General features: G+C 43.8%; 1 protein-coding gene across 10 annotated transcripts in view; it reads left to right on the top strand.

Moving 5' to 3' along the window:
* Fryl (FRY like transcription coactivator) overlaps positions 1-13,482 on the top strand; it is a 233,405-nt gene that overhangs the window by 212,582 nt on the left and 7,341 nt on the right. For all 10 annotated transcript variants that reach the window (XM_076938636.1, XM_076938637.1, XM_076938632.1 and 7 more), the window contains 4 exons: positions 4,982-5,229; positions 6,577-6,784; positions 7,976-8,125; positions 8,860-8,958. In XM_076938636.1, coding sequence (XP_076794751.1) covers positions 4,982-5,229; positions 6,577-6,784; positions 7,976-8,125; positions 8,860-8,958 — 705 coding nt within the window. The remainder of the gene's footprint in view (positions 1-4,981; positions 5,230-6,576; positions 6,785-7,975; positions 8,126-8,859; positions 8,959-13,482) is intronic.

The following is a 13,482-nucleotide window of genomic DNA, read 5'->3' as shown; positions in this document are numbered from 1 at the left end:
AAACTGGCTGGTTTTGGTGCTGACAGAGATAAAGGACAGGTTTCAAGGTATTTGTACCTTCCAGGTAGAGGAGTAGCCTACGGAAGACACGGCATGTAAACTAACATGGTTTGTTCAGCTGGCTGCAGGGAGTTCAGTATCCCAGGGAACCAAATGGGCAGAAGATGAGGGAAATGAGAATCGGGGAGGGTCAGATGTGTGGTCAGGTACCACTCTCAGGACAGACTTTATCAGAGGGCAGGAATTCCTGCAGATGTTCCTTTCACGAGATGGCTCTGCTGATGAGCACTGAAATATTGCCTGAGAAGAATCAGCTTAAAAGGAGGAAAGGCACTGGGCAGTGGTGGCACACGCCTTTAATCCCAGCACTTGGGAGGCAGAGGCAGGCAGATTTCTGAGTTCGAGGCCAGCCTAGTCTACAGAGTGAGTTCCAGGACAGCCAGGGCTACATAGAGAAACCCTGTCTCAAAAAACAAAACAAAACAAAAAACAAAACAAAAACAAATAAAAAGAGGAAAGGCTTCAGATTTCTGAGTTCGAGGCCAGCCTAGTCTACAGAGTGAGTTCCAGGACAGCCAGGGCTACATAGAGAAACCCTGTCTCAAAAAACAAAACAAAACAAAAAACAAAACAAAAACAAATAAAAAGAGGAAAGGCTTCTTTTTGGATCACAGTTTGGTGTTTTCAGTCCCCGAAAGATTGCCTGTGGTAGCAATCATGGCAGAAGCAAATGCCCAGCAACTCAATCAACCCCATCGTCCTTGAATGAAACAGCAAGGGCAAGGAGGAGAAAGAGGTCCCACAGTCCCTTCAAGGGCACACCCCCAGTGACATAGAGCCCCCCACCAAGCCCACCACCTTACAGTAGCACCACGATGGGGAGTAAGCCCTGCATGGACCCTTAGAAAATATTCCAGTCTCGAAACATAGTGATACCTTATGTCAAGCAGTATGTTGGAGCCCTAAATAAAGTTGCTACATAGGTAGGCATTCATTCATTCATTCATTCATTCACTTCTTCTTTAGGCAGGGTCCTACTCTGCAGCCCTGGTAGTTCTTGAATTCATGGCAGTCCTCATGCTTCAGCCTCCCAAGGTCAGGAAGGACTGGTGTGAGCCGCCACCTTACCTAGTTCAGCCAGTGCTGTTGAGCTCCTATCTTGTCCTAGACACTCTTCTAGGATCTGAGCATATACAACAGGCAGCTGGTGACATGGAGCTTAATCCTAACAGAGCTAACAGACAATACCCAAGTAAAAGCAGATTTTAAAGATGTGCAAAAGTGGTCATTGTATTAAGTCTTCTCCAGAAATTTAACAGTGATGAGAAAGGTAGTCTGTGAGACAAGGCTTCAGGGTAACTTATGAACCTATGCAGGGTATTTGTCTGTTTTGTTTCCAGTTGGGTTTTGATTTAGTCTTTGTGTGATGGAGTCTCACTGAGTAACTGGGCCTGGAACTCACACTAATCCTCCTGCCTCGACCTCCCAAATGCTAGAATTACAGGATTGAGCCTAGTTTCATCCAACAATATTTAGCGGTCTAATGGACTTCCTGCCTAAGTACCGTAAAGTCCCTGGGGTATCATTTCTACCGAAGAAAAAGCTCTTCAGTGTGTCCTTTCTCTTTCCTTTTTAATAAAGGGTTTATTGTCACTATACACTAAAGGATGAGAATGAAAGTTATTGTAGAATAGTGTCATTTCATTAAGAGTGACAGCATTGCATTTATTAGCGGGGCTGGTGGGATTTGTTTTTCCCTGTGTCTCTAATACAGTATCCAATGTTCCAAAAATGCCCTCCCATAAAGAAACATAGGAAAGCACTGAGATATTAAAATCAAAATTAGTTTTGAAGTAATTTCTGCAAGTACTTAATTAATTTTTTAAAAAGTTTTATTTATGTTTATATATGAGTGCCCAGTCTTCATGCACACCAGAATCAGGAGTCAGATTCCACTGCAGATGGTTGTGAGCCACCATGCGGCTGCTGGGAATTGAACTCAGGACCTCTGGAAGAGCAGCCAGTGCTCTTAACCACTGAGCCATCTCTCCAGCCCTTATCTAGTTAATTTTTAAAGATGAAATGGCTTACGAACTACAGGAACAAAAGTATGCTAACACTGAAAAGGTAGAGGAGGCATCTTAATTATTGTTCTGCTGCTTTGAAGCGATGCCATGACCAAGGCAACTTATAAAATCAAGCATTTAATTAGAAACTTGATTAAAGTTCAGTGCATTATCACCACACTGGGGCGCACGGCAGCAGGCAGGATGGCACTTGAGCAGCAGCTAAGAGCTTACATCTTACCTAGAAGTTCCAGGCAGAGAGAGCAAGAGAGAGCAAGCTCAAGCTCTGGAATTGGAATGGCCTGGGCTTTTGAAACCTCAAAGCCCACCCCCAGTGACACACCTCCATCAAGGCCACGCCTCCTGACCCTTCCTAGACAGTCTCCCAGCTGGGAACCAAAGATTCAAATAAATGAGCCTTCGAGACCATTCCCATTCAGACCACAGGAGGCATGTCACAGCAGAAATGTAGGTACTCTATGACAGAAAACCAAATCACTAGAGGACTGGAGAGAGGGCTCAGCAGTTAGGAGCACCTGCTGCTCTTCCAGAGAACCAAGTCCAGTCCTAACAATCATGGCTGACAGTCCCCAACTATCAGTAACTTCAGCTCCAGGAGATTCAATGCCTCTAGCCTATCAGCATAGTGTACATACTCACACATGTGTGTGTGTGCACATACACACACACCTACACAATTAAAAATAATAAAAGCAATGTTTAGGAAAAAAAAAAAAACTCCCTCTCTGATCTCTTCAAATTATCAACTCTTCACTTGATTTCATTAAAGAAGCCTCCAGTCATAGCACATAGACAATGAACCTTTAAAAGTAACGAAACGTGTGTATGTCTGTCACTGTGTGACTTTGAAGTTTAAGGAAATTTGAGTCTCGTAATCTGTTATATAAACAATGGAATCGATTCACTAACCCAGTGTACCACTAGGTGAAGTCTAGGGGAACCACTAGGTGAAGTCTAGGGGAGTCATATAACGAATAATATTAATTTCCAATAAAATAGCACTTAGAAATTGTAATTTAGTAGCAAGTAGTACCCAGGTAGAGGTGTACACTAATGAAAAGTGGGGGGTTGTGGCTTCATGCTGCCATGTTTGGGTGTGTAACACAGCTCACATGTGGAGGGAAAAACAGGTACTGTCAGCACAATTGTAGACGTAAGGACATTGCTGGCAGTGTGAAATAACATTTCCAGATTACTTGTGCTGTTTCTTCATGAGCTAAGTCTTTAAAACAAATCTCCAGATGGAACCTGCACCTGTAAATATAATCCATATGGGATGACTTGGGTCCTGCCCTGTGAGGTCAAGGGTCACTGCCCGCCACATGTAGATCCATGTCTCCTTAGTGCACTTCCTGTTTCTCTCCCACACTCTTCACCTTTGAGGTCTGCTGCCTTTCCTCCAGATGCCATCCCTAGCCACCTCTCTCTCAGCCCTCCATCAGCTGTCTCCTAAGACTGGTCTCAGTTGCCCCAGACAGCCATGTTCTTTGCCTTTGGTTGGGTACCAGCCGACACTTGCATGTGGTTGATACTGTTCACCATTTGCATTCCATATATTGCCAGTGTCCATTTTTGCCATCTGCATATTAGTCTAAGCCCATTACAAGATCATAGACTCATGATTGAATTTGCAGCAGAGCATCTGTCTTGAATGTGCTCAAAATTCTTTTCCTGGTGAATTTTATGGAAGAGTGAACTAAGGCTAATCCAGGGGTCCTCACTTGTGCTTGCTTTTCACATTTTGTAGGGAAATTTTCATTTTAAAAACATTAAAAAAAATTATATTACGTAATATAGTCTACTACTGAAAAAAAAATTGTCTTGGCTTTTAAACCAGTGCTACTATTAGTTGAAACTCGAACTGATCAATCCATGCAAATTAGAAATGAGTGTTGACCCCGTTATGATTGGACATGACTTTGGATATGTTTTTTCTTTTTTCTTAACTGTGGCAGTTCATTTATTTAGCCAGCATCCATTGGGTTTCTCTGCTGTGGCCGTCACAGCACACTATGTGAGCTTGTTAGCAGTGGGTGGGAACAGAGACCACCTGACCACTGTTACACTCTGTAGCTTGTGTCTTCATTATTACCCATCCACTAAAGGTTACGGATGTGCAGCCATTCCTGTTTGATAAATGAGCTTATAATTTATTTAGCTTCAGAAGCTAGCAACTTAAAGTTTCATAATCTTTTGAGAACACTCTTAGCTGTGAGACTCTACTGGGTCTCAATGCTTCAAAGAAAGAGCTATATTGTCTTATTACCTGAAGCCATGCAGTTGTTTGGGTTGAAGCTCTTTTTATGACTGGCAGGTGTCTGGTTCTGGCTTGTGGGTGGTGCGGCACCACGGGATCAGTGGATTCAGTCTGGAGCCATCTTATTACCTATAGCCAGAATTTACTGTTCTGATAAAATGAAAGGGATGCTAGGTGGTTCAAATAAGAGAGATTTTATAGTAACAATGCCAAGTTTTCTTGTATAGAAATATAATATACATAAGAGAAGGTATTTAAGCAAAGGACATAGATTCCAGTCGGTACCCAAATCCTGTAAATAAGACAGAGAAGGAACACAAAGTAAAAATGTTTGCTGGTTTTATGCAGCCGTTGCCTGTATACTGTAATGCAAAATTTCAGGGCTGGGAATTGGAGTCAGTAGTCGTCTGTTTGCCTCATGTGTTAGACCTTGAGTTCTTCTATAGCAGCCGAAAACAAATGGGGAAAAAAGAAAGACAATAGGACCATTTTAAAAGACAGTTGCATATATTCACCATTCAAAAACTGTACAGTGGACTAGACACTGGAGACCTGGATGCCGGCATTTGTCCTTTATTGCACTGATAAAATTCTTTTGGTGTTGTTGAAGTCTGCTAAAGCTGTGATTACTTCACAGGATACAGGTTCAGTATTAAAGGAGGAACATGTTACAGCCTTTGAGGATGAAGGGCCATACATTATTCAAGATCAACAGGACCCGCTAGTTTGTCAAGGAATTCTTGATTTAGAAGAAACTGACATGCCAGAGCCTCTGGCCCCTGAAAGCTACCCAGAATCCATCTGTGAAGAGGACGTCACCTTGGCTTTGAAAGAGTTAGATGAACGGTGTGAGGAGGAAGAGGCTGATTTCTCTGGGTTGTTGAGGTGAGTATAGTCACACAGACCGTAATGAGTCTCATCCCCACCCTCTTCCAACATGTCCCTTCCCTAGTCCAGTTTTTAAAGTCACTGAAGGGATTTATTTTAACCAAATGTGCTGTGTGCTAGACCTGTGTGCTCAGTAGACACACAGCATCCTCTTCAGCTGGAGAGAAGGGCGGGAGTGAGCTGCTTTGCCTCCACGTTGGCCTGTCTATCATGGCGTTGTTATGAGGGGTGTTAGGCAGATGTAAGATTGAGGTTTCACAGGAACAGTTTCCCTATGGAGTCTAGAAGATTCCAGGACAGGTGTCCTTGTCCTCTGGCTCTTCCCTCCCTGGAGAACCCTGGGTGTTCCTTGGGTCTTAGGTGTAGGGTTGCCATCTTGTAATGTGAACTGTTCTTGTTACATTCAGACTGAAAAACTGAGATGGAGTGAAACACAAGTTGGTCTTTTTTCATGGCTCCAGTCTTATGTTTTGACTGTCTTGGTGTAAGAATGATAAATTCCTGAGATAAAATAGCCACCCCTTCTGTCCACTCCCTTGTCTGCTTTACGGCTGGGCACATGCAAGTGCTTCTGAAATAGCTGAAATAGCTTTGGCTGGGCTTTGGGCCTGTGAGTTCATGTGTGCATACACACAAACACACACACACACACACACACACACAAGTAAAATAAGAATATAAAACTAAATAAAATTTTATAAAGGGATTCAAAGTAGGTCATAGTATGAACACATTCTAATCCATATTAATTGGCTTGTTTGGTTTGAGGCAGGAACTCTCTACATGGCTCTAGCCATCCTGGAACTATGTTAGACCAGGCAGGCTTCGAACTCACAGAGAACCACTTGCCTCTGCTACCCAAATGCTGGGATTAAAAGTGCCCAGCCCTAATGCATATCCTTTGTAGATGTAGCTGCTGTTACTCCAGTAGTAGCACAGTGTAGACTTGGGTTAAGGCAGGTGCTTGAAATTAAAGAGCTTCAAGATAGGACAAACATGAATTTACTAGTCCTGTCTTAAGGAGTTTAGGCTGCACTCTATAAATTAGTGCTTCTCAGCCTCCCGAATGCTGTGACCCTTTTTAATGCAGTTCCTCATGCAGTGACCCCACCCATAAAATTCTTTTGTTGATACTTCATAACTGTAATTTTGTTACTATTATGAACCATAATGTAACTATCTGATATGTGACCTCCAGAGGGGTTATGACCCACAGGTTGAAAACTGCTGCTCAAAATCAGCGTATATCTGTGAATAAGGATAGTTTCCATTGAATGGGGGGAAGTACTCGGAGTCTGTTCTTTTGAGATAGCCTGAGGGTTATTATGGTTTTTATGTCTACAGTCAAGAGGAAGACGAACAAGATGGTTTTCCAGAAGTGCAGACCTCACCTCTCCCGACACCCTTTCTGTCTGCCATAATAGCAGCTTTTCAGCCAATGGCGTACGAGGACGAGGAAGAAGCATGGCGCTGCCACGTCAATCAGACACTGTCGGACACGGATGGGTCCTGTGCGGTGTTTACTTTCCATGTGTTTTCAAGACTGTTTCAGGTCAGTGGAGGTTAAGGCTTCTGAACTCACATTACAATAGTTAAGGTTGATATTAAGCTTCTCTACTTGGTGTCTCAGGCTTTGATGCCCCTGCTGATTTCCTTTGACAAGCATGTTTCTCTGAATGTCACATTTCCTTAGTTTGCAACTTGGCCAGCAGCACTCCTGGTATGTCAGTCATTTACTAGTACAGACGTGAAAACCCACAGTGAGACGACTACAGAGCTACAACACAGGGTCTGATTTTCTGTAGTGTGCTGGGTACCGGAGAAATAAAGGCATGCCACTGAACCTGCCCTCTACAGCGGATACAGGGAGGGGCACAGTGTTTATAAGGGGATGGTAAATGACACTTTAGTCCCCATGGGAACTAACAACAGTCGCTTTCCTCCATGAGGTAACAGTAGTAATAAGCACTGCCATTTTTTTAAGTACCTACTCTGTGCCACATGCTATTCTGGATGCTTCCCAGTGAATATTGTCAGACAGCACCATGGCATATGGATACCATTTTGAGCATTGTGTGGGGGAAGGAGAGTGCCTGAGGCACTGAGATGCAATGCCTGTTGACTGTCCATCATCTTCCTTCCTTCTCCACACACACTAAGTTTCCCCATGCACTCCAGCCTCCAGCTTCCTTCCTGGGCAGTCGTCCGTGCTCAGTGGCGTGAGTTCCAACTTAATCTTCCACACTCACTGCCCTTCCCCTTGGCTCTCTATTTGTATTCCTCCCTCAACAGTGATAGTGGCAGTCTCCCGATGTGTTTCTCTCCCCTCAGTCTTAATATCCTCTTGCAATACCACGCGTGTATATGCAGACACACATTAGCTGTTCCCTGTGCTCGGCTGATTCACCTCTCCTCCGGCAGCCTGGTGGTCGGCCACTCCTGGGAGGACACTGTGCATGCTGACGGTCACAGCACACTGTAGGCTAGAACTCCTGAACTCAAGCAGTTTCCCCTCTAACTCTCCCAAGCAGTTGGGAACACAGATGTGCGCCATTGTATCTGGCCATAATAGCTATTTGTTGATGTATCTCCTAAAGAAACACATAGAGACCCTAATAGATCTCCTAATAGAATTCTGTGGATCCTTATAATAATTTCAGTTGTAACACTTCTCTACATAAAAGAGGGGAAAGACCTTTGTGTGTGTGAGAAATTCTAAACTTCTCTCACGATTTCCTCATAGACAATTCAAAGGAAGTTTGGAGAGATAACTAACGAGGCCGTGGGCTTCCTTGGTGAGAGTCTGCAGCGTATTGGTACCAAGTTTAAAAGCTCACTGGAAGTAATGATGACATGTTCCGAATGCCCCACTGTGTTTGTGGATGCTGAGACGGTAAGCCAGGCATGGTGGTGCACAGGTGGAAATACCAGTTCACGGAAAGCTGAGGGTGGAGAGTTCGAGGCTAGCCCAGGGCAGTTTAATGAGTTCCAGGCCTTTCTATAGCAAAAACCTATTTCGAAACAAGTAAGAAGACTATGCTGGAGTGATGTCGTTGGTTTATTTGCCTTTTGTAAAAGCAGTTCTCAGTTTTGAATTGTGAAGGGTCCGTATCTTAACCCTGATCTACATATATAGCAAAATGTCATCCCAGCCAGACATGGTAGAACATACCTTTAATTGCAGTTTTCTGGAGGCAGTAGCAAGCAGATCTCTGAGTTCAAGGACAGTATGGTATATATAGTAAGCTCTCGGCCAGCCAGAACCATGTAATAAGACTGTCTCATAGACAGACAGACAGACAGACAGACAGCTAGCTAGCTATCCATTCCAATATATGAAACTCTCTATACAACTTCACTGGTTCTATACACACAGAATCCAGGATGAGAAAGCTGAAGCGTCATAGTCTAGAGATGTACGTTCTTTCCTATTCTTGAACAAAATTTGGTAGGAGATGGCGAGACAACGATCTAGATCCCTTTGGTCTTCCTTTGCGTGCTGCAACAGCTACATGTTTAGAAGCTTGAGGGATGCTACCTTCAAGGTGTACACTGGTCTGACAGGGAGCAAAGGGTATCCAGTAACCAGCTGGCGGGTGCTCATGACCTGTGTGTCTGTTTTCACAGCTGATGTCGTGCGGTTTGCTGGAAACGCTCAAGTTTGGTGTCTTGGAGCTGCAGGAACATCTGGATACTTACACCACCAAGAGAGAAGCAGCCGAGCAGGTCAGTCTCCTCCACACACAGAAATCAATTGCTTTATGACACAAGTGTTGACCTGGATGCAGATTACCCCAGACAAGCAGCTCTCTCACTGGCCTTATGGTAGGTCCTGGGACAGCTCTCCTCTGTCCTGAGAATTCCTGCCTAAGAGCACAGTGGAAGGGAGACTGCAGCTGAGGTCAGCATGGGGGGTGGGGAGTGTAAGTAGTAAGTAGTGTTTGGCAATGTAGGTAACAGAGATGGTGCAGGGCATCTGCTGCCTCTGATAAAACTCCTTGTGGTGTTGGGGGCGAGGGAGGTGACAAGCATGGAGCATATTACAGTTGTTGCCTGCTATAGTTCAAATCAGCCTTTTAAACACTGGCCTAGTTCTCTAAGTCAGCCCAGCCTGTCTTCAGTTGACAAATGCAGAAAAACAAGGAGGGAGAAACTGTTCTCCCAGACAAACTTTAGGCTTTTTTTTTTTTTTTTTCTAAAATAGATAAAACTTTCACCGATTAGTATTAAATATAACCACATTTAAAGATGTCTGAAAAACCGAGTGTGAAACCTGGCCCTTCTTCCCTAAGGTATCCTAGCTAAAAATATACAGATTGAACATGTAAATACAAGGTCAGTGTCCCTGACCCAAAAATCTGAAATCCAAAATGCAAAATCTGAAGCTTTCAGCACTAACGTGATGACAAAAGGTATCATGTGATGGGTCAAAACATTGTGTAAGAAAATAATTATCAGAATCTTAAATTAAGACTGTGGTAGTGATGGCTAACCAACCAGACTGCCCCCAATAATAAAGAGATGGCAACCAAACCGTCCCCTCAAGTGGCCAGTACAGCAGTACTTTTGCTTCCTGGTGGCTCAGTTTACATATAGAGACTTTGTTTTATAAACAATTATGACTTGTACAACATTACCTGCAGGCTATGTGAATAACACACACACACACACACACACACACACACGTGTGTGTGCGTGTATATTCTGTGCTAGACTTTGGTTTCATTAAAAACAAACAAGCAACTCGTGTACCAAAACCTGAAACACTCTGGTCCCAAGCCTTTTTGATAAGGGGCATTTAAGCTGTAGTTATTCAGAATAGCAAAGTATCTGTCACATAAGTATTAATAAAAGTACCAGGGACGAAAGAGACTTCCTTCTGAGCCAGCCTCAGCAGCAGAGCTGTTGCAAGCCAAGTACTAGGTACGATTTCCAAAGGGAAGGACATTTTGGCAGGACTGGGAAATGATCTTGGACTCTGAATTTGAAGTTGGAAGATCTTCAGGGAAAGAAAATACCTGCATCAAGGCTTTCTCTCCTTATCATGGGAGTGTGAGCTCATACGTGGCCTGAAAAAATAATGAGAGATTGAAGAAAAGAGGTCTCGGCTCAGGGAATTATCAGGTGCGATCAGCTCAAGTCTTCCTATAAATACTGCTGTCTGCGTGCAGATGTCCACATCTGCAGAGAGCTCTCTGGGAATAGAACTGCCAGGTCATAGAATCTGTATAAGTTTGAGTCTACCAAGCAATTTTACTACAGAAATGTTTGTCCTCAGGCGCATGTGAATTTTCCATTGCTTTATCCCTTGGTCATCTATCTTCTTCATGACTAATAGTCGAACTTCATAGGGGTAGCTTGTGAGTTCTACCTATGACGGTAAATGAGCTGTTTTTCTCAGTTATTTATAAGAGGTCTTTAGTTTACTTTTTTTTTTTTTTTTTTTTTTTTTTTTTGGTGTTTTTGGTTTTTTTGAGACAGGGTTTCTCTATAGCCCTGGCTGTCCTGGAACTCACTCTGTAGACCAGGCTGGCCTCAAACTCAGAAATCCACCTGCCTCTGCCTCCCAAGTGCTGGGATTAAAGGCGTGCGCCACCACTGCCTGGCCTGAGGTCTTTATTTTAAATATACGATTTACTTACCATTTGTGGACAAGGAAGGGCCATACCATGGCATAGGCATGGTAGTCATAGGACACCTTGTGGGAGTTTCTTTCCTTCTGTCAAGTGGGTCCCAGAGATCCGACTCAGGTCATCAGGCTTGGTGGCAAGTGTACACATGCACTGATCCTTGATACATGCTTTTTATTGGATGTATGTACTGAAGCTACTTTTCCCGTTGCTATCATTTCCCTTACTGAAGCGTCTTTTGATGGCCAGAAAACTTTTGCTTTAATGAAATGCAAGTTCATTCTGCCCCACTGTGCTGGTTCCTCATGGGTCTTCAGAAATGACTGCCTATCCTAGATGCTGTTACCACAATGGCCCAGTGAATTAAGCCTCCTGGTCTACATTCCTTTCCATCACAGCTCAGCACCACCCCCACTGCAGTCTGGAATGGCTTTGTAACCCACTCTAACTGCCAGAATTCACAAGACGCTGCAAATCCCAAGGCAAGCCCTTAAGAAGCCTTTTAGAGTGTCTGCCTTGAGCTTTAGGAAACTCTGGTCCCTACTACAGGATGACTGGCCCCATAGAGGAAAAGAGAGACATCCCAGCCAGGAGCCCACAAGTCAGGAGTATGGCATGCTTGGGGCCCTGGTCAAACCATGAGCTAACTGGAGAATCATGGCCGATCCTGGTCAAACTGGAAACAGCACATACATTTATCTGATATTGGTTACATGCATCGCAAATATTGTTTCTCTCCTCACTCTTTCTCTAAGCTATTACATTTTAGAGTGCTTGATTTTACAGCAATAGATAACTACTTTTAATGAGTCAATTCCATATGCACAAAGGTAAAGCTAGCTAATGATATGCTGGACCTTCACAGCTCCAGACATTACCTTGAGAGAAGACCATTCGGAGGAGCAAACGGTGCTTCATTTGTTGTGTGTGTCAGTGTCAGAAAACCCATCTGTAGAATCAATGTACTTGAAAATCAAACAGGAACTCATGGAAATTCTGAAATTTAAGTCTGCAATGCATATGGGTGTACAAATGGCTCATAATTGCACAGATTTTCCTCACCGTAGGTCAGTGACCCCTAACTTAGCCACTCATACTTGGCCCGTGGTTTATTTTCTGTAAATGAAGTATTTTGAGGACACAGCCGCCCTGCTTGTGTATACATTACCTATGCCATGGTTTCCTACTTAGATCTGACTTAGTATTCACCGCCAAGACAGCACGGGTTAACAAGTCTAAGGCCCCATTTCCCTTTTCTAGGAAAGTCTTGTAGATTTTGCCACGAAGAACAATAAAATTTGAAGTTTTACTTCTAGCCATCAACGCTTATTAAAGATTTCAAATCAGGTACTACCTACATAAGAGTAGACAGACCTGTGGAACGTGACAGACGCCAGCCAGGCCCATTATGCCAGTGTACTCTATGACAAAGGTATGATGGCGTTCAGAGCAGAAGACTGCCCTCAGTGACTTCTGCCGAGAGAGGAAAACCAACCTTGACTCCTGGTGCATCTGCCTCTTTCTTGCCCACAGTCTTCATCGCTCTCTTATCCTTTTATACCACTGAGTATTTCTATGCAGTTTCTCTACAGTTGCTTTTGTTTACAGAGCTTCCTGCGTGCCCGGTTAAGGGCTCCATGGCTGAGGTTCACCCCCAGCCCTAACTAGTGTCTTCGCTACACACCCAGTGTCTCCATCCTCTAGGGTTCAAGTGTGATACTGAGGGTAACCAGGGCCTTGAAGTCTTGGCAGGAATTGGACATTTATCTCCCCAGCACCATGAGACTATAATTTGATTTTTCTTCTATCACCTCCCACCCCTGCACTGGGTCAACACATCAACGGCCCCATGAGGAAGCTACCCAGACAGTTGGGCTCGATCACTGGAGCTTCCCTTTTTCTCTTCAGCGTCTCAGCCCTTGGTACCTTGCTATCACTGATAACTACAGCTCACAGTACACAGAACCCTTAGGGCATGAACTTGAAGCCACCACTGTCTGCCCACCCTCCACAGCAAGGGACGAATGCAGGGCTCGCTTGAGTACTCTCCCAAAGTCCTGCCTGATATTTCACTGCCTGTGCATAAGCTGTGCTGTGATACTCAGAAACGAAGCCTGCCGCAGCACCTAAACATTTCATTTGAGCAAAGAAAACAAGAGAGCAGTTAGGTAGGAGGTGGGGCTTCTCTGCACAGCCCTTCTGCTGTGTCTGCACATGCTATTACACGGCTAGGATTCAGCCACGGGACTATATTATTAGGGATAAAATCCAAAATTACTACATTAAATAGTATTCCCTAAAAATGCTTAACAGGGTGTGCAATATTTAAAATGTTTTAGAATAGGCAGTAAATGATCAACGGAAATAACTTTTACACAAACTGAGCAAGTAGTTTTAAGTGTATAGGCATTTTAACACGTTGTGTAAAATAGAGAGTAAGGCATAAATTCCATAGTAGATGTTGACTGAATTTTAGGAAATCTGCCAATAGCTTCCGACAATGGCTGCCACCAGCTGTCTCTTACCAGAAAGGTTTAACATGTTTTTATTCCAAGATGCTGTCAAGAAAATAACCCAAGGGCCAGTGTTGTCTGGGTGGTTGTGATCAACAAGACAGAAG

Source organism: Arvicanthis niloticus, chromosome 7 (assembly GCF_011762505.2).
Source record: "Arvicanthis niloticus isolate mArvNil1 chromosome 7, mArvNil1.pat.X, whole genome shotgun sequence".
NCBI lineage: Eukaryota > Metazoa > Chordata > Mammalia > Rodentia > Muridae > Arvicanthis > Arvicanthis niloticus.
The sequence above is the reverse complement of the archived record's forward strand: the minus strand, read 5'-3'. Positions and strand labels throughout refer to the sequence as shown.